This window comes from Scyliorhinus canicula, chromosome 15 (assembly GCF_902713615.1).
Source record: "Scyliorhinus canicula chromosome 15, sScyCan1.1, whole genome shotgun sequence".
Lineage (NCBI taxonomy): Eukaryota > Metazoa > Chordata > Chondrichthyes > Carcharhiniformes > Scyliorhinidae > Scyliorhinus > Scyliorhinus canicula.
This window is the reverse complement of record NC_052160.1, coordinates 75,384,685-75,406,433: the sequence shown is the minus strand read 5'-3', so window position 1 is coordinate 75,406,433 and position 21,749 is coordinate 75,384,685. Positions and strand designations below refer to the sequence as shown.

The 21,749-nt window shown below is 47.7% G+C and overlaps 1 protein-coding gene across 3 annotated transcripts in view; it reads left to right on the top strand.

Annotated features, from left to right (window-relative positions):
- gsg1l (gsg1-like) overlaps positions 1-21,749 on the top strand; it is a 411,568-nt gene that overhangs the window by 281,500 nt on the left and 108,319 nt on the right. For 2 of the 3 annotated variants that reach the window (XM_038820952.1, XM_038820951.1), the window contains one exon: positions 8,467-8,619. The exons of the other annotated variant lie outside the window; for it this stretch is intronic. In XM_038820952.1, the coding sequence (XP_038676880.1) occupies positions 8,467-8,619 (153 nt within the window). The remainder of the gene's footprint in view (positions 1-8,466; positions 8,620-21,749) is intronic. 3 annotated transcript variants of the gene reach the window in all.

Genomic DNA, 21,749 nt, shown 5'->3' with positions numbered 1-21,749 from the left:
TGTCCCCTCGTGCTAGCCACCTCCATCCGCGGGAGAAGGCTCTCGCTGTCCACCCTATCTAACCCTCTGATCATTTTGTATGCCTCTATTAAGTCACCTCTTAACCTTCTTCTCTCTAACGAAAACAACCTCAAGTCCATCAGCCTTTCCTCATAAGATTTTCCCTCCATACCAGGCAACATCCTGGTAAATCTCCTCTGCACCCGTTCCAAAGCTTCCACGTCCTTCCTATAATGAGGCGACCAGAACTGTACGCAATACTCCAAATGCGGCCGTACCAGAGTTTGGTACAGCTGCATCATGACCTCATGGCTCCGGAACTCAATCCCTCTACCAATAAAGGCCAACACACCATAGGCCTTCTTCACAACCCTATCAACCTGGGTGGCAACTTTCAGGGATCTATGTACATGGACACCGAGATCCCTCTGCTCATCCACACTACCAAGAATTTTACCATTAGCCAAATATTCCGCATTCCTGTTATTCTTTCCAAAGTGAATCACCTCACACTTCTCCACATTAAACTCCATTTGCCACCTCTCAGCCCAGCTCTGCAGCTTATCTATGTCCCTCTGTAACCTGCAACATCCTTCCGCACTGTCTACAACTCCACCGACTTTAGTGTCGTCTGCAAATTTACTCACCCATCCTTCTGCGCCCTCCTCTAGGTCATTTATAAAAATGACAAACAGCAACGGCCCCAGAACAGATCCTTGTGGTACGCCACTCGTAACTGCACTCCATTCTGAACATTTCCCATCAACTACCACTCTCTGTCTTCTTTCAACTAGCCAATTTCTGATCCACATCTCTAAATCACCCTCAATCCCCAGCCTCCGTATTTTCTGCAATAGCCGACCGTGGGGAACCTTATCAAACGCTTTACTGAAATCCATATACACCACATCAACTGCTCTACCCTCGTCTACCTGTTCAGTCACCTTCTCAAAGAACTCGATAAGGTTTGTGAGGCATGACCTACCCTTCACAAAACCATGCTGACTATCCCTAATCATATTATTCCTATCTAGATGATTATAAATTGTATCTTTTATAATCCTCTCCAAGACTTTACCCACCACAGACGTTAGGCTCACCGGCCTATAGTTACCGGGGTTATCTCTACTCCCCTTCTTGAACAAAGGGACCACATTTGCTATCCTCCAGTCCTCTGGCACTATTCCTGTAGCCAATGATGACCTAAAAATCAAAGCCAAAGGCTCAGCAATCTCTTCCCTGGCTTCCCAGAGAATCCTAGGATAAATCCCATCCGGCCCCGGGGACTTATCTATTTTCACCTTGTCCAGAATTGCCAACACTTCTTCCCTACGCACCTCAATGCCATCTATTCTAATAGCCTGGGTCTCAGCATTCTCCTCCACAATATTATCTTTTTCTTGAGTGAATACTGACGAAAAGTATTCATTTAGTATCTCGCTTATCTCCTCAGCCTCCACACACAACTTCCCACCACTGTCCTTGACTGGCCCTACTCTTACCCTAGTCATTCTTTTATTCCTGACATACCTATAGAAAGCTTTTGGGTTTTCCTTGATCCTACCTGCCAAAGACTTCTCATGTCCCCTCCTTGCTCGTCTCAGCTCTCTCTTTAGATCCTTCCTCGCTTCCTTGTAACTATCAAGCGCCCCAACTGAAACTTCACGCCTCATCTTCACATAGGCCTCCTTCTTCCTCTTAACAAGAGATTCCACTTCTTTGGTAAACCACGGTTCCCTCGCTCGACCCCTTCCTCCCTGCCTGACTGGTACGTACTTATCAAGAACATGCAATAGCTGTTCCTTGAACAAGCTCCACATATCCAGTGTGCCCAACCCTTGCAGCCTACTTCTCCAACCAACACATCCTAAGTCATGTCTAATGGCATCATAATTGCCCTTCCCCCAGCTATAACTCTTGCTCTGCGGGGTATACTTATCCCTTTCCATCACTAACGTAAAGGTCACCGAATTGTGGTCACTGTCTCCAAAGTGTTCACCTACCTCCAGATCTAACACCTGGCCTGGTTCATTACCCAAAACCAAATCCAAAGTGGCCTCACCTCTTGTTGGCCTGTCAACATATTGTGTCAGAAAACCCTCCTGCACACATTGTACAAAGAACGACCCATCCAATGTACTCGAACTATATCTTTTCCAGTCAATATTAGGAAAGTTAAAGTCTCCCATAACAACTACCCTGTTACTTTCGCTCTTTTCCAGAATCATCTTCGCCATCCTTTCCTCTACATCTCTAGAACTATTAGGTGGCCTATAGAAAACTCCCAACAGGGTGACCTCTCCTTTCCTGTTTCTAACCTCAGCCCATACTACCTCGGAAGAAGAGTCCCCATCTTGCATCCTTTCTACCACCGTAATACTGTCCTTGACTAGCAGCGCCACACCTCCCCCTCTTTTGCCCCCTTCTCTGACCTTACTAAAGCACCTAAACCCCGGAACCTGCAACAACCATTCCTGTCCCTGCTCTATCCATGTCTCTGAAATGGCCACAACATCGAAGTCCCAGGTACCAACCCATGCTGCCAGTTCCCCTACCTATTTCGTATACTCCTGGCATTGAAATAGACACACTTCAAACCACAGACCTGAACACTGCCGCCCTCCTGCGAAGTCAAACTGTGCTCCTGACCTCTCTACTCTCAATCTCTCGCACCCCAAAACTACAATCCAGGTTCCCATGCCCCTGCTGAATTAGTTTAAACCCCCCCAAAGAGTACTAACAAATCTCCCCCCCAGGATATTGGTGCCCCTCAGGTTCAGATGTAGACCATCCTGTCTATAGAGGTCCCACCTTCCCCAGAAAGAGCCCCAGTTATCCAGAAATCTGAATCCCTCCCGCCTGCACCATCCCTGTAGCCACGTGTTTAATTGCTCTCTCTCCCTATTCCTCATCTCACTATCACGTGGCACGGGCAACAACCCAGAGATAACAACTCTGTTTGTTCTCGCTCTGAGCTTCCATCCTAGCTCCCTAAAGGCCTGCCTGACATCCTTGTCCCCTTTCCTACCTATGTCGTTAGTGCCAATGTGGACTATGACTTGGGGCTGCTCCCCCTCCCCCTTAAGGACCCGGAAAACACGATCCGAGACATCCGAGACCAAGGAGCCGTGCTCCGAAAGCTCGTGTTTGAAACAAACCTGTTGGACTTTAACCTGGTGTTGTAAGACTTCTTACTGTGTCTATATAAACATTTCTGGAACAAGCCTTTCCATTCACCTGAAGAAGGAGCCGTGCTCCGAAAGCTCGTGTTTGAAACAAACCTGTTGGACTTTAACCTGGTGTTGTAAGACTTCTTACTGGAGGGTGTGTAGAGGAGATTCACTAGGGTGATTCCGGAGCTGAGAGGATTAGTTTATGAGGAGAGACTAAGCAGACTGGGACTATACTCATTGGAATTTAGAAGAATGAGGGGGGGATCTTATAGAAACATGTAAAATCATGAAGGGAATAGATAGGATAGAAGCAGGGAGGTTGTTTCCATTGGCTAGTGGAACTGGAACTCGAAGGGAAAGACTCAGAATAAAGGGGAGCAGATTAGGACTGGGTTTAAGAGGAACTTCTTCACTCTCAGGGTTGTGAATCTGTGGAATTCCCTACCCAGTGAAGCAGTTGAGGCTACCTCATTAAATATCTTTACGGCAAAGGTAGATAGATTTTTGAACAGCAAAGGAATGAAAGGTTATGGTGAATGGGCGGGTAAGTGGAGCTGAGTCCACAAAAAGATCAGCCATGATCTTATTGAATGGTGGAGCAGGCTCGAATGGGCAAATGGCCTACTCCTGCTCCTAGTTATGTTCTTAAGACACTATGGAGCATGGCCAATCCATGGGCATCCTTGGATGTGCATCTTTGGAATGTGAGAGGAAACCAGACCACTCTGAGGAAACCCACGCAAACACCACACAGTCACCCAAGGTCAGTGATGGAACCATCAATTCACTAGACATGTGCTTTAAGATATGAACAGTGGTTTTAATCTACTTACAACAGAGCCAACCTGTTCCGCGTTGAACTCTCGATGAACTGAACGACTGGCTCTGAGCATTGGTATTTATACAGCAGTCCAGGAGGAGGAGTCATGGGCGGAGCCAAGGGTGCAGCCCTGTACAAACTCCTAAGCATTCCCAGCGCTACTCCCCCTAGTGGTTGGGCAACGCAACTGCGCTTACAAATGCATGGTCTCATGTACAATACAGTGTGAATTACGGAGTTACATTCACCACAGTCAGTATCAAATCAGGGCCTCAGGCACTGTGAGGTAGCAATGTTAACCACTGTCCCACCATGCTGCCCCGTTGCTAAAGGTTGATCAAAGAACAAAGAAATGGACAGCACAGGAAAAGGCCCTTTCAGCCCTCCAAGCCTGTGCTGACCATGATGCCATAACTCAACAAAAAAACTTTCTGCCCATTTCTTCGCCCGTATCCCGCCATTTCCTCCGTACTTATCTACGCATCCAGATGCCTCTAAATGTTGCTAATGTGTCTGCTTCCACTACATCCTCTGGCAGCATGTTCCAGTCACCCATCACTCCCTGTGTGAAAAACTTACCTGCACATCTCCCTTAAACAGTCTCTCACCTTGAACCTATGCCCCCTTGTAATTGACACTTCCACCTTTGGAAAAAGCCTTTGATTATCCACCCTGTCTATGCCTCTCATAATTTTGTCGACCTCTATCAGGTCGTCCCTCAGCCTCCGTCTTTACAATGAAACCAATCCTTGTTCATTCAACCTCTCCTTGTAGCCAACACCCTCGACACCAGGCAACATCCTGGGGAACCTTCTTTACACTCTCTCCAAAGCTTCCACGTCCTTCTGATAATGTGGCGACCAGAACTGCATGCAATACTCCAAATGCGGCCTGACCAAGGTTTTAAATAGCTGCAAAATAATTTCCCAACTCCTGTACTCAATGCTCTGGCTGATGAAGACAGCAATGCCATATGCCTTCTTAATCACCTTGCCAACCGGTGTTGCCACTTTTAAGGACCTGTGGACCTGCACGCCCAGATCCCTCTGTATATTATGTTCCGAAGGATTCTGCCATTTGCAGGATAATTCATATCTGGATCCTCCAAAATGCATCACCTCGGATTTGTCGGATTAAACTCCATCTGCCATTTCTGTGCCCAAGTCTCCAATCTATCTATATCCATTTGTATCCTCTGACAATCCTCGGCATTATCAGCAACTCCGGCAATCTTTGTCCATCTGCAAACTTACTAATCAGACCATCCACATTTTCCTCCAGATCATTTATATATATTGCAAACAACAGAGGTCCCAGCACTAATCACTGCGGAACGCCACTAGCTACAGATCTCCATTCTGAAAACACCCTTCCACCACTACTGTCTGGGCAGGATTCTTTAATCCCGCGGCCGACCTGATGGCTAATTCTGGCCCCTATAGGGGGCCAGCACGGCACTAGAGCAGTTCACGCCACTCCAGCTGCTGATCACCGCGCGAACTAGGCACCGCGGGATCCGCGCATGTGCAGTGGCACTGGCGCCAACGCGCACATGCACAGTGGCTTCCTTCAACGTGCCGGCCCCGACGCAACATGGCGCAGGACTACAGGGGCTGGCACAGAGGAAAGGAGGCCCCCAGCCAAAGAGGCCAGCACGCTGATTGGTGGGTCCCGATCACGGGTCAGGCCACACCGGAGGCCCCCGCCAGTGTTGGACCCCCCTTCCCCTCCACAGGCCGCCCCCAGCCTTTCCACGCCAAGGTCCCACCAGCTGAGAGCAGTTGTGGACGGCGCCAGCGGGATTCTGCATTTTCACAACGGCCGTTGGGCCCATCCCGGGCCGGGAATCGGCGGGGGGGCGCGTAGAGCGTTCCCCGATCGGCACCGTGCCACCCACGCCGGCGCCAATGGTGCCGATTCTCCACTCTGCAGAGAATCGCATGCCGGAGTCAGGGCAGCATGGAGCGATTCGCACCGGTCTCGAGGATTCTACGGCCCGGCCGCAGTCTTTTATAACCGAGCCAGTTCTGTATCCATCTAGCCAGCCCACCCCGAATCCCATGTGATTTTAGTTTTTGTACCAGTCGACCATGTGGGACCCTGTCAAACGCCTTACTAGGTTATGGCAAGCTTCTCTTCAATGTTGTTTCCTCCAAAATCTATGGCTGCTACTGATATTTGGCACCTCTCCATCACCAGTTTTGGTGTAGCAACGTTTTTAGCTTCTTATTCCTTTTCGGATGTCTGCACAAGGAACGGCAATTTTTCTATTCTTCTTTACACCTTTGGGAGTTTGCCAGGGTGGTTCTGACCTCCTCATCGTCAGTTTCCTTTGTGCTATTTTTAAAGGATAAGCGCACAGATCGTGAAGGTTTTAACATAGAAGAGCTTTATTGGAAACGTGGTTATGCAACAGACTGCAAAGTTAGATTGCTTATTTACCCACACAAGCAGCTGATGGCATCAATAATGCATCACGTGATCATATTCTTAAAGTGACCTTGTTCCAACTAGGAGCAAACTTGAATGCACAACATCCTCCTCTTCTTCGTCCTCCCCCTCCTACTCTTTTAATTTCTGTGCCTCCTTCTTTGTCCTCTCATTGTTCTCATTTTCCTTCTTCTCCTCCTCTTCCTCCTCCCCATCCTCTTCCTCCCTTTCTCCCTTCTCTTCCTCTTCTGCTTCCTTCCCTCCCCCCTCCCTCCCCTCCTCCTCCCCTCCTCCTCTTTCTCCTCCCCTTCCCCTCCTCCTCCCCTCTCCCTCATTTTCCTTTCCCTACTCCCCTTCCTCCTCCCTTCCCCTCCTCTTCCACATCCTCTTCCTCCTCCTCCTCCTGCCATTTCGCCTCCTCTTTCTCCTCTTCTCCATCTTCCCCTCCTTATCCTCATCCTCCTCCTCCATCGACCTATTCTCTTCTCCATCCTCCTCTGTCTCTTTCTTCTCATCCTCAGCTTCCCGTTTGTCAGTTGGTGACATTTCTGCGGTTTTATCTGCCTGTGTCTGAACAGTGTTGCCCCTCCCAGCATGTATGAAGCAGCTGCCCCCAGGATACTTGGTGGGGTTGACGTGCCTGTCTATCGCTGGCTGGAAGTCACCCCTTGCTGCATTTCTGTTCATGGATGGGGAAACCTAGCAATTCTGGAGTTCCAACACTTATAATCTCAGAGAAAAACGCTGTCTTGAAAGATTAATTCAATCGATTTTGACATGAAATCTGATCTTTATTTCCTGGGGTAATTTGTTTCATTAACGAGCAGGATGTGGAAAGGTGAGACAACTCTTAGACTGAAAATTAGAATTGAACTGCATTTTATTGATGCTTCAGTGAGCTTTTAATTTTAAAAATCAATTATATTGCAGGTATTAAAAAATCATTAATATAAAAGTAGCTGTAATTTTAATTAATTGTTTAAAGGTCACTGGAGTGTAGTACATGCTATGGAATTCTCCATTGGCAGGATCCTCCACCGCACAGGCAGCGCAACCACATCCACGCATTTCCCTACGGTGTAGAGTGGCCCACAACGGGAAATCCCATTGACTGTCTGCAGGAATGCTGCTGGCGAAAGTGCGCTGCGCAGGAAAATGAGGCTGGCGGGTCGGAGAATACGGCCCATGATTTTCTTCTAGATTTTCGAAGTCACTGGGCTGGATTCTCCGGCAAGACGTGGTGGCTTGATCTTGCCGGGCGGCGGAGGGGAAAGAGTGCGTCTGTTTTGGACGCTGGCCCGACGATCGGTGGGCACCGTTCGCGGGCCTGTCCCCTCCCGAGCACAGTCGTTGTGCTCCCGTGCCAATCGGGCCTCTAGATGCCCCAAACGACATCTGGCGCCCGTTTCACGACGGCAGCGAGCAGGTGTGTTTGCTGCCGTGGTGAAACGGGCGTGAAGGTCCGGCCGCTCGGCCCATCGGCGAGCGGCGATTCGTGGCGTGGGTCAGGGCGTGAGGGGGGAGAGAATAGCAGGAGGGCGTGAAAAATGTCGGGAGGCCCTCCCGCTATTCTCCCACCCGGCGTGGAGGGCGGAGAATCGCGCCCAATGTATTTCTCGGCCGTGTGGCGTTCACTGGCGGTGGGATTCTATCTTGTCGCTGCTCGTCATGAGATTTCCCATTGCAACCACCCCACGCTGCCGGGAGACCCATGGCCGTGGGTGCGTTGCCAGCGGGAAAAGTGGAGTGCACAACCGGAGAATCCTGGTCACTCTGCATATTCTAAACTCCGTTCTTTCAGTATCTGAACTGTATTTGGCAATGTGTCGTTTTCTCAGAACTTTCCATAACTCACAACATATTGAGTCACCTTTGAATCATTCTGTGACATATATTTTAATCCAACTTCACAACTTGCAGTTAAGTCACCACCATAGAACTGAGTATTTCTCATCATATCATGGCCAGTATGCACTGTGAGAAATTGGCTCCTGTAGTCTATCATTCTATGTGATTTCTCAGTGTGTGTCTCCTGTGTTACAGGTGTTCTTTGGTTGTCGGTCATCTCTGAAGTTTTATATATCGTGCTTTTAGTTGTTGGTTTCAGCCTGATGTGTCTGGAGCTCTTTCATTCAAATAATGTGATAGATGGCCTCAAACTGAATGCATTTGCTGCTGTCTTCACTGTTCTTTCAGGTACGTATAATTTCAGCTTCTCTAATTGATATAAAAATAAAGCCGATCCCCCTGACGGTGCGTTCTAGATTTATTTCTGCAATTTCTAAAGTCATGTGGATATCGCAAATGCAAGTGATTGATGAATCTTTACAAATACGTTCTGGAATATCATAGAATTTACAGTGCAGAAGGAGGCCATTCGGCCCATCGAGTCTGCACCGGCTCTTGGAAAGAGCACCCTACCCAAGGTCAACACCTCCACCCCATCACCCAGTAACCCCATCCAACACTAAGGGCAATTTTGGACACTAAGGGCAATTTATCATGGCCAATCTACCTAACCTGCACATCTTTGGACTGTGGGAGGAAACCGGAGCACCCGGAGGAAACCCACGCACACACGGGGAGGATGTGCAGACTCCGCACAGACAGTGACCCAAGCCAGAATCGAACCTGGGACCCTGGAGCTGTGAAGCGATTGTGCTATCCACAATTCTACTGTGCTGCCCAATGGTCGGAATGGTCGGGAGTTGTTTAAGTAATAGCAAACTGCAATGATCACATTTTGGGCACTGACCATATCAGTCACTGAGTACAGAGAGAATAGTGTAGAACATAGAACATAGAACATAGAACAGTACAGCACAGAACAGGCCCTTTGGCCCTCGATGTTGTGCCGAGCAATGATCACCCTACTCAAACCCACGTATCCACCCTATACCCGTAACCCAACAACCCCCCCCCCACCCTCCCCCCCACCCCCCCCACCCTCCCCACCCACCCCCCCACCCACCCCCCCACCCCATCCCCATTCCCCCACCCCATCCCCACTCCCCCACCCCATCCCCACCCCACCCCCCCACCCCATCCCCACCCCCCTACCCCATCCCCACCCCCCCACCCCATCCCCACCCCCCCTACCCCATCCCCACCCCCCCACTCCACCCCACCCCCCCACTCCACCCCACCCCCCCCCACCCCACCTCCCCCAACCCACCCCCCCTGAAGTCAAATCTCTAGATGATCTGCGAGGCATCCTATTATTCATCAATCAATCCACATTTAAACTATTAGGTTCAAATTTTGTGCTGAACCTCAAAACAAAGAAGAATAACAGCAAACATAGAAAAGAGCAATAAGATCAAACTCAATAAGGAGCAATGGGGAAAGGCTAGAAAAACTTGGGGGAGAAATTTACTCTCATCAAGACTGCATGAAATGTAAGAGCTTCTGAGGTCAAAGAGGAGGGGGAGTGTCACTGTTAATTAGGGAATGCACCACAGCTGCAGAAAAGGAGGTAGTCGAGGAGGGTTTGTCTACTGAGTCAGTATCGGTGGAAGTCAGAAACAAGAAAGGAGCAGTCACTTTATTTGGAGTTTTCTACAGACCCCCCCAATAGCAGCAGAGAGATAGAGGGGCAGATTGGGCCGCAGATCTTGGAAAGGTGCAGTAGTAACAGAGTTGTTGTCATGGGTGACTTCAACTTCCCTAATATTGACTGGAACCTCCTTTGTGCAAATTGTTTGAATGGACCAGTTTTTGTCACGTGTGTACAGGAAAGATTCCTGACTCAATCTGTAGATAGGCCGACTAGAGGGGAGGCCATATTGGACTTGCTGCTCGGCAATCAACCAGGCCAGGTGTCAAATATCTCAGTGGGAGAGCATGTCGGTGACAGTGACCACAACTCCTTGACTTTTACCATCGTCATGGAGAGGGATAGGAACACATAGTATGGGAAGGTATTTAATTGGGGGATGGGAAATTATACTGCTATTAGACAGGAGCTGAGGAGCATAAAGTGGGAACAATTGTTCTTGGGGAAATGTACAATAGTAATGTGGGGATTGGTTAAGGAGCACATGCTGCGAGTGCTGAATTGTTTTGTCCCACTGAGACGAGGAAGGAATGGTAAGGTAAAGGAGCCTTGGATGACACCAGAAGTGGAGCTTCTAGTCAAGAGGAAGAAGGAAGCTTATGTAAGGTTGAGGAAGCAAGGATCTGACTCTGCTCTAGAGGGTTACAAGGTAACCAGGAAGGAACTCACAAATGGACTGAGGAGAGCTAGAAGGGGGCATGAGAAAGCTCTGGTGGGAAGGATTAGGGAAAACCCCAAGGCGTTCTACATTTATGTGAGAAATAAGTGGATGATCAGAGTGAGAGTAGGGCCGATCAGGGATAGTGGAGGGAACTTGTGCCTAGAGTCTGAAGAGATGGGGGAGGCCTTAAATGAATACTTTGCTTCAGTATTCACTAGAGAAAGGGACCTTGTTGCTCATGAGAACAGTGTGAACGAGGTTAATAGACTCAAACAGGTTGATATTAAGAAGGAGGATGTACTGGAGATTTTGAAAAGCATCAGGATAGATACGTCCCCGGGCCTGACGGGATATACTCAAGGTTGCTACGGGAAGCGAGAGAGGAGATTGCTGCGCCGTTGGCGATGATCTTTGCTTCCTCACTCTCCACTGTAGTAGTACCAGATGATTGGAGGGAGGCAAATGTAGTTCCCCTATTCAACAAAGCGAATAGGGAAATCCCTGGGAATTACAGACCCATCAGTCTTACGTCTATGGTGAACAAAATATTGGATAGGGTTCTGAGAGATAGGATTTATGATTATTTAGAAAAGCATAGTTTGATTAACGATAGTCAGCATAGCTTTGTGAGCGGCAGGACATGCCTCACAAGCCTCATTGAATTCTTTGAGGATGTGACGAGACACATTGATGAAGGTCAGGCAGTGGATGTGGTGTATATGGATTTTTGTAAGGCTCCCCATTAGGTTCCCCATGATAGGCTCATTCAGAAAGTTAGGGGACATGGGATACAGGGAAATGTGGCTGTCTGGATACAGAATTGGCTGGCCGAAAGAAGACAGCGAGTGGTAGTGGATGGAAAGTATTCTGCCTGGAGGTCGGTGACCAGTGGTGTCCCGCAAGGATCTGTTCTGGGACCTGTGCTCCTTGTGATTTTCATAAATGACTTTGATGAGGAAATGGAAGGGTGGGTTAGTAAGTTTGCCGATTACACAAAGGTTGGTGGAATTGTAGATAGGGTTGAGGATTGTTGCAGATTACAACAGGACATTAACAGGATGCAGAGCTGGGCTGAGAAGTGGCAGTTGGAGTTCAACCTTGATAAATGTGAAATGATTCATTTTGGAAGGTCGAATTTGAATGCTGAATACAGGGTTAAAGGCAGGATTCTTGGAAGTGTGGAGGAACAGAGGGTTCTTGGGGTCCACGTACATAGATCCCTCAAAGTTGCCACCCAGGTTGATAGGGTTGTTAAGAAGGCATATGGTGTGTTCGCTTTCATTACCAGGGGTATTGAGTTTAAGAGTCGCAAGGTTTTGCTGCAACTTTATAAAACTCTAGTTAGACCACACTTGGAATATTGTGTCCAGTTCTAACTTCTGGTCGCCTCATTATAGGAAGGATGTGGATGCTTTGGAGAGGGTACAGAGGAGATTTACCAGGATGCTACCTGGACAGGAGGGCATGTCTTATGAAGAAAGGTTGAGTGAGCTAGGGCTTTTCTCACTGGAGCAAAGAAGGCAGAGAGGTAACTTGTTAGAGGTGTACAAGGTGATGAGAGGCATGGATAGAGTGGATAGCCAGAGACTTTTTCCCAGGGAGGAAATGGCTGTCATGAGGGGAAATAATTTTAAGGTGATTGGAGGAAGGTATAGGGAAGATGTCAGAGGTAGGTTTTTTACACAGAGAGTGGTGGGTGTGTGGAATCCACTGCCAGCAGAGGTAGTGGAGTCCGTGTCATTAGGGACATTTAAGCGACTCTTAGACAGGCACATGGACAGCAGTAAATTGAAGGGGTGTACGCTAGGTTGATCTCGATTAGGTTAAATGGTCGGCACAATATCGTTGGCTGAAGGGCCTGTACTGTGCAGTACTGTTCTATGTTCTATGTTCTATGTTCGGGGGTCAAATTCTATTTATGATTTTAAGTGTCTTTTCAAAATGTATTTAAAGGGTGTCATTGGCTAGGACAGCATATATTGTCCATCCCTAGGGCAACTGCCCTAGGTGGTGGTCAGCTGCCTTCTTGAACCGCTGTAGTTCCTGAAGTGTAGGTACACCAACAGTGCTGTTAGTGAGGGAGTTCCAGGATTCTGCCCCAGTGACAGAGAAGGAATGGCAACGTTTCCAAGTCAGAGTGGAGAGTGGCTTGGAGGGGAACCTCCAGTTGGTGGGGTTCCCAGGTATCTTACATAGACATAGAACAGTACAGCACAGAACAGGCCCTTCGGCCCTCGATGTTGTGCCGAGCAATGATCACCCCACTTAAACCCACATACCCCTAACCCAACAATCCCCCCATTAACCTTTACACTACGGGTATCTGCTGTTCTTGTCTTTCCAGATGGTAGTGAACATGGGTTTGGAAGATTGGTGAGTTACTGCACTGCATCTTGTAGATGGTACACACAGCTGCCACTGTGCATCGGTGGTGGAGGCATTGAATGTTTGTGGAAGGGGAAGCAATCAAGCAGCTACTTTGGCCTGGATGGTGTTGAGCTTCTTGAGTGTTGTTGGTGCTGTGCTCATCTGGGCAAGCGGGGAGTATTTCATTGCACTCCTGACTTGTACCTTGTAGATGATGGTCAGGCTTTGGATGGTATGGAGATGCGTTGCCTTTAAACTGCCTTGATAGCCACAGTATCAATGTGGCTAGTTCAGTTCAGTTTCTGGTCAATGGTAACCCCCAGGATGTTGATTGTGGGGGATTCAGCGACGGTAATGCCATTTATTGTCAAGGGGCATTCCTGTTCATTCCTAAGTATCAAGGGCAATTTTCTGAAGCAGTCTATTATCCAGCTGAGTATGTGAATCAAGAACTGAATGCTCATTGCTAAAGGCAACATAAACAAGTTGTTCTATTGCGAGGTGATCGAAGAGACAGTGTGGAAACACAAGCGAGGTTTATTGAACTAAAGCGAGCGATATACACTGGACAGTGCAACTACTACACAGGCCTTGTTCCCACAACTTCTGGGCTGCTCTGAATAAGCCCAAGTGGCCAGAACTGCGCCTAAACTCCCAATAGGCTGCGTCCCCATAGGCTCTAGGCCTGTCACATGACCCGTGAAGTATCACCCCTTAAACGTGTCACACTACCACATTCCTCTCCTCTTAAGTTCCCTTCCCAATCCCCGAAATACAAAAACAGAAAACCTCTTATTTATAGTTAAACACAGACAAGGGAGTTACAGTAAGGTAGCTCAAAGCGAAGTTCATAAGGTAAGTCTATCAAGTGACTTCTTAACTCTTGCTGAACATCTCAATTTAGCCACTGGCTTTTCCACATGAGGAGCCTCTGAGTCACCAGCAAAGGCAGGTAAATCAGTTGATTTCACAACAGGGGTCATGCTGACGAACACACTCGGTGACCCCAATGAATCTCCTTTAGAAGATCTCGGTTCTAACGGCATGGCCTCGGCAAATGGTATCCTGGTAGCTGGGATTAGGTCCACCTCCTCCTTTTCGGGGATGTCGGTTTCTCTCATTCTTAAATGGTCAACGTGTTTTCTAGCCTCATGGCCCTTTAGATCTATGACAAGATATTGGCCCAGTCCTGGCAACAATCTCTTCCAGGTAACCATTTTGGTCCCACCATTGTTCCACGCGTAAACTACGCTTGAGACGATCTGCCTTTCATTTCTGTATCATGGTGGCTTTTCTGTGAGGCTTTCATAGGCTCCACAAACCCTCCAGATTTATGAAAAATAAGGTTGAGCTTGTTCCTGAGACGCTGGCCCATTAACAACGCAGCCGGGCTAACACCAGTTGTCCTACTCGGGGTTGTTGAATTGTACGAGAGCAAGACGTCCTCTAAGTGAAGCAGCAGTGGCCTATTAACTTATTTTTTCATCAATGCTTTGGAAGTTTGGACAGTTCTTTCGACCAGCCCTTTTGATGCAGGGTGGAAGGGGGCTGTTCTTACATGTTAAAAGAACAAAGAAAATTACAGGACAGGAACAGGCCCTTTGGCCCTCCCAGCCTGCGCCAATCCAGATCCTTTATCTAAACCTGTAGCCTATTTTCCAAGGTCTACTTCTCTCTGTTCCCCATCCGTTCATATATCTGTCCAGATGCATCTTAAATTATGCTATCGTGCCCGCCTCTACCACCTCCGCAAAGCGTTCCAAGCACCCACCACCCTCTGCGTAAAATATTTTCCACGCACATCTCCCTTAAACTTCCCCCCTCTTACCTTGAAATCATGACCCCTTGTAATTGACACCCCCACTCTTGCCAAGTCCATACCTCTCATAATTTTGTAGACCTCAATCAGGTCTCCCCTCAACCTCCGTCTTTCCAATGAAAACAATCCTAATCTACTCAACCTTTCTTCATAGCTAGCACCCTCCATACCAGGCAACATCTTGGTGAACCTCCTCTGAACCCTCTCCAAAGCATCCACATCATTCTGGTAATGTGGCGACCAGAATAGCACGCAGTATTCCAAATGTGGCCTAACCAAAGTCCTATACAACTGTAACATGACCTGCCAACTCTTGTACTCAATACCCCGTCCGATGAAGGCAAGCCTGCTGTATGCCTTCTTGACCACTCTATCGACCTGCGTTGCCACCATCAGGATACAATGGACCTGAACTCCCAGATCTCTCTGTACATCAATTTTCCCCAGGACTCTTCCACTGACCATATAGTCTGCTCTTGAGTTAGATCTTCCAAAATGCATCACCTCGCATTTGCCTGGATTGAACTCCATCTGCCATTTCTCTGCCCAACTCTCCAACCTATCTATATTTTGCTGTATTCTCTGACAGTCCGCCTCGCTATCTGCAACTCCACCAATCTTAGTATCATCTGCAAACTTTCTCATCAGACCACTTATACCTTCGTCCAGATCATTTATGTATATCACAAACAACAGTGGTCCGAGCACGGATCCCTGTGGAACGCCACTAGTCACCTTTCTCCATTTTGAGACACTCCCTTCCACCACTACTCACTGTCTCCTGTTGCCCAGCCAGTTCTTTATCCATCTAGCTTGTACACCCTGAACCCCATACAACTTCACTTTTTCATCAACCTGCCATGGGAAACTTTATCAAATGCTTTACTGAAGTCCATGTATAATGACATCTACAGCCCTTCCCTCATCAATTAGCTTTGTCACTTCCACAAAGAATTCTATTAGGTTTGTAAGACATGACCTTCCCTCCACAAAACCATGCTGCCTATCACTGATAAGTCTATTTTCTTCCAAATGTGAATAGATCCTATCCCTCAGTATCTTCTCCAACAGTTTGCCTACCACTGACATCAAGCTCACAGGTCTATAATTCCCTGGATTATCCCTGCTACCCTTCTTAAACAAAGGGACAACATTAGCAATTCTCCAGTCCTCCAGGACCTCACCCGTGCTCAAGGATGCTGCAAAGATATCTGTTAAGGCCCCAGCTATTTCGTCCCGCGCTTCCCTCAGTAACCTGGGATAGATCCCATCCGGTTCTGGGGACTTGTCCACCTTAATGCCTTTTAGAATACCCAAAGCCTCCCCCTTCCTTATGCCGACATGTCCTAGAGTATTTAAACATCCATCCCTAGCCTCAACATCCATCATGTCCCTCTCCTTGGTGAATACCGATGCAAAGTACTCATTAAGAAGCTCACTCATTTCCTCTGAGTCCACGCATAAATTCCCTCTCTTGTCTCTGAGTGTGCCAATCCTTTCTCTAGTTACCCTCTTGCTCCTTAAATATGAATAAAAGGCTTTGGGATTTTCCTTAACTCTGTTAGCCAAAGATATTTCATGACCCCTTTTAGCCCTCTTTATTGCATGTTTGAGATTTGTCCTACTTTCCCGATATTCCTCCAAAGCTTCATCAGTTTTGAGTTGCCTCGATCTTATGTATGCTTCCTTTTTCATCTGAGCTAGTCTCACAATTCCACCCGTCATCCACGGTTCCCTAATCTTGCCATTTCTATCTCGCAACTGTTGGATCCTATTGGACTTAATGCAGAATTGAAACACTGCGGCTGTGAAGGCTGATACATTTACCTCAGGTAGGCCATGAATGCCAAAGACTTGGCACACTGTGTCCACCATGGTGGTCGAACGCAGAGGCTGGACATCCAGTCACTTTGAGTGGGTGTTTACGATGACACGAACGCTACCCGGTGGTTGCACGTTTTCCAAATACCTGCAGCTGCCTTTTTCCCCGGACTTTAGGAAGTTTGTTACCATCAATACATACTGAGGACTATATGAGTACACCCAGCTTCCCTTCGGGGTTCCCTCCACTTAAGCAACCTTCCAGCGGGTAATGGAAAACATCCTGCGCGGATTTACCAGAGTAGTGGTGTACCTCGATGATGTCCTCATCTCTGGATTGGCGGGCCAGGATCATTTGGAAAGTTTGGCCAAGGTCCTCTGGCGTTTTGAGGAAGCAGGGATCCACCTCCCCAGGGAAAAATGTGTTTTAAAGCAACCGAGGTTACTTACCTAGATTATCGGGTAGACTGCCATGGGTTGCACCCTATGACTATATTCATGCACCCATAAATGTATATAGTTTTATAAATGTATAAAGTTGCATATCAGTGCATGTAATCATTGGTTTGACCTCCAGCCAGCAGGTGGCGTCAGACATCCATCACCTGACTGGAGTGACCCGCCAGTTGGTAGTGGGACGTACAACAGGACAGTCGCACTTAGAGTAGTTCCTGAGGAATTCATGTAACTTTGTCTGTATATCAATCTGTTCGTTATTTTTCCATGTGTTTGACAATAAATCACTGTTCCAGTTAAACACATATGTGTTGTCTCTTTGCCAACGGTGGAACCACAGAACACAACGGATGATGTTTGTCCTTCGGCACCTTCGTGGTAGGAGATCTAGGATACATCGAAAACTTTGGAGAAGGAGCTACGTGGACACCAGGCGACATGCTGGCCCAGATAGGACTGGGCTCCTCTCAAGTGAGGGTACACAGATGTGAATCGAACCGGTATTGGATCACCTCCGAGGACGCATCCAAGAGGCGCCAGATCCGATTCCAGAGGCTTCGGACCTCAACGGCCATGGCAGTGCCTATGACCCCACCAAGATGCTCCACGTGGAAATGCCGCTCCTCAGTTCGGTACACACCACCAGATGCCCTTGACGGCCATTCCCGGGCTAGGAGGCCTAAGGCAACAGTAGACCCGGCTACAGACATCGACATAGATGTGTGCCTGGGCTTGGCGGACAGGGTGGGGGTGGGGAGGGGGGGGGGGATGTTATGACCCTCAAGAAGGTCACGGTATCAGGACAATTAGATTCCAGGTGACCTCCTCTTAATATGAGTTCTCCCGGTAACGAGGGGCTGGGGTTTCCCCCTTAACTGGGGGAATCAGACCTCATGTATAAAAACACCAACTTGGAGCAGGTCGAGGGAGTGGAGACAGTAATATCGTAAATAAATATAATCTTTTCTATGTGTCTGGTCAATGCGTGCTGCTTTAGCGGATTCCACACAAACCTTGTTATATTGACTCCATATTTCTCACAGCTTTAATAGTTAATTGCATTCTAATTTGGAGAAAGCGTGTCCTTGAAAGAACATGAACAAAGAACAGTACAGCACAGGAACAGGCTGTTCGGCCCTCCAAGCCTGCACCGACCATGCTGCCCATCTAACCCAAAACCTTATACACTTCTGATGTCCGTATCCCTCTAATCCCATCCTATTCATGTTTTTGCCAAGACGTCCCTTAAACATCACTATCGTATATGTTTCCACCACCTTCTCCAGCAGCGAGTTCCAGGCACCCACTACCCTCTGTGCAAGAAACTTCCCTCCACATCTCCTCTAAACTTTGCCCTCGCACCTTAAACCTATGATCCCTTGAAAGAAACTTAAACCTTTGGTTTGACCAAGTGAGGAGGTTGAGTAGAAGGGAGCCAGTTCACGCCTCCTCATCGGGGCATAACTAACCAATCTTACATTGTTTTGTTTATGATAAGCAAATTCTTTGAAAAGGATATGAACGTGCTTTCCCTCATCAGTGAAATTAGAAGTAGAGTTTGGGTCAGAGTCACAAAGAATATACACAAAGAAAAAAAGATTCCATTCTTGCTATTTTCTTCTGAGCTGGAGTCATGATTGATAAACATATAAGGGTGGCGCAGTGGTTAGCACTGCTGCCTCACAGCGCCGAGTTCCAAGTTCGATTCCGGCTCTGGGTCACTGTCCGTGTGGAGTTTGCACATTCTCCCCGTGTTTGTGTGGATTTCGCCCCCACACCCTAAAGATGTGCAGGGTAGTTGGATTGGCCACACTAAATTGCTCCTTAATTGGAAAAAAAAGAATTGGGTACTCTAAATTTTAAAAAAAGATTTATAAATATATTATCAAATATTCCTCACCAACTGCAATTCATTCCTCAGAATAATTTATGTGGATTGAAATTAGCTTTAATATGGCCTTAAAGAAACAACTCACACCTTAATATTAGAAACAATTTTGTACTCTCTCTGTGGCTGCCATATTGAAAGATTATATTTCCTAGTTTACTTTGAGCAGCACTTCAGGAGATTTGTTAAACGCCTTACAGACTACATCCACTCATCAGTTTCAAATGAGTGATCTTGTCCAACAATGGAGATTTACACGATTGTTTAAATTGATGTTTCCTGTGGTCAGTCCAGGCCATTGGCAGGACCGGGGTGAAAGCTCCGGCGGTTGAGCAGTTAGGTAAGATTGGAGCACTCATCTCATAATTAAAGTCCATGTTTATTATGTCAACGTCCACTTATTTCACTCACAAAGCGCTATTCTTACTTGAATTTTTAAAAAAATAGCGGACACAGGAACAGGTTTGAGCAGGCGAACAGAAAGATGGGCTTTTATTGCTGAAGGGTGAATAGATTGGCCACTTTATCAAACCTGGAAAATTAATCTGTCAAAGCAAAAAAGCGAGTACCTGAACTCTAAAAAATTGCCTCTGACACAACCGTGACACTGTTCCAAATGCAATGCTACATTGAGGAATCAATCGAAAGGCATGTCAGCCTCTGAAACTATGGGCAGAATTTTCCCCAAAATGGCAAGTTGTCAGGTTCTGATTGAAAACCAACATGTTTCCCCCCAGGAGCACAGTGAGGTTTTCTGTCCAGATCGCCTCATGCTTTGTCAGAAAAGAATCTTCAACGGGTGCCCCAATCTAAGCTAAAACTATACTTCCTCCCACCCACCCTCCCACAGCTATGGAGAACATCCCCCAACAAGCTTCAGGGCAATCATCACACCACAGACGTATCGGGGGGGGGGACTCTTTCCCCCTCTTCCCCCCCTCCTCCATACAGTGTCTGGCATGCACTCCTCTCGCCACCCCCACCCCCCCCTCAACCAGATAAGGGAAATCCCCTCTCCTCCAGTGGAGAAGGGTTTGCCCCCAGTACTGCCCACCTCAGTGCTCCCTTCAGCAATGCCAAAGGGCACTGCCAGGGCACCAGAGGGCATTTAACAGCCTCGGTCCTCAATCCCGGGGCCTCAGGGTACCTTCATACCCATGGTGTGGACATCGTGACTGGTTCGCCAGTGTGACATCACGCTGCCAGCAGGGGAATATCACACGGGGATGGAAGGCACAGCGTGAAGCCATTTAATGATATTTAAAATTATATATAGATTCATAGAGCTTACACTGCAGAAGGGGGCATTCGGCCCATCAAGTCAGCACTGGCCCTTCGAAGGAGCACCCTACGTAAGCCCATATACCCACCCTATCCCCGTAACCTAGTAGCCCCACCTAACCATTTTGAAGCCAAGCGACAATTTATCACAGCCAATCCACCCAACCTGCGCATCTTTGGGTTGTGGGAGAAACCGGAGCACCCGGAGGAAACCCATGTGGACACAGGGAGGAAATGCAAACTCCACAGAGACAGTCACCCAAACCCGGGTTCCTGGAGCTGTGAGGCATCAGTGCTAACCGCTGTACCACCATGCCATTCCTTATGGAATTTAAATTGATGGAAATTAAGTTCACGCCCATCAAGCCCAATGGCAAGTGGAGGACATCTCATTCTGAGATCTCACCGACCCAAATCCCTTTATGGCCAAGAGTTAGTGATCCAGAAAACGTGCACCCCATTTGTGTGTTTCGATTGCAACTGTTAATAACATTCCTTTGATTTGATTCCTCAATGTAGCATCTATGCTGCAACAAAACACCAGGCCAAATCTGGATCTTGATTTCACCTGGGGTTTTCTCAGCACCGTGAAAATGGAGTTTTGAAGGAAGATGGAAATTTAACATTCGGATCAGCCTCCTGGTGTGTTCCAACTTTTAGCACAGCCTGGGCAAGTGCGTGGTCAATTCCAGCCCCACTTGTCCTGGAGTCACAACCCAAGTGAATTAACCAACAGAATAGTTCTTAGAAAAATACCCAAAGTCTATGGCCCTTGGCTGCCCAATAATTACAGTCACCAAGTTTGTAAGTTTAAACACAATTTCTGTTTATTTACAACAAGAAATATGACGAAACATGCAGCAAATATAAGTGGCTAACTAATTTCAAACTCCCTACTTTAACTCCTCCCCCCCCACCCCCACCCCACCCCCCCCCACCCCCCCACCCCCCCCCCCCCCCCCCCCCCCCCCCACCCCCCCCCCCCCCCCCCCACCCCCCACCCCCTCACCCCCCTCACCCCCCACACACACCAGATGGACAAACATAGAGAGGTGGAAAGGATAAAAATCATATGCAAAATGTAAAAGAGTCTTTGATTCAGATGATGTTTTCAGCACATCTTTCTTCACGGTAGGCTTGTAAGTTAAAGTCTCTGTCTGCAGCCTTTAACGGTTTTCTCTGTAGATTCATTCATCCGGGTTCTTTGCAACTTCTGGAGTACAACAGTCACAGCCGTTTTCGGGACAGGTAGCAAATTCTGGTCTTTGTTTGCAGCCTGTACTGTATTCCTTGTAGATAGATTCATTCAGATACTCTACAGTTTCAGAAGTACAACACTTGCAGACTTTCTGGAGAGAGAGAAACGCAGAGGAAAGAGAGTAGGATCTTCTCTCTAAACTACCAGGAGTTAAACTGCAAGCCCTTTGGACTCTGGAATACACTGGGATAGGATCCAATCACCACTCATTATTAGTCA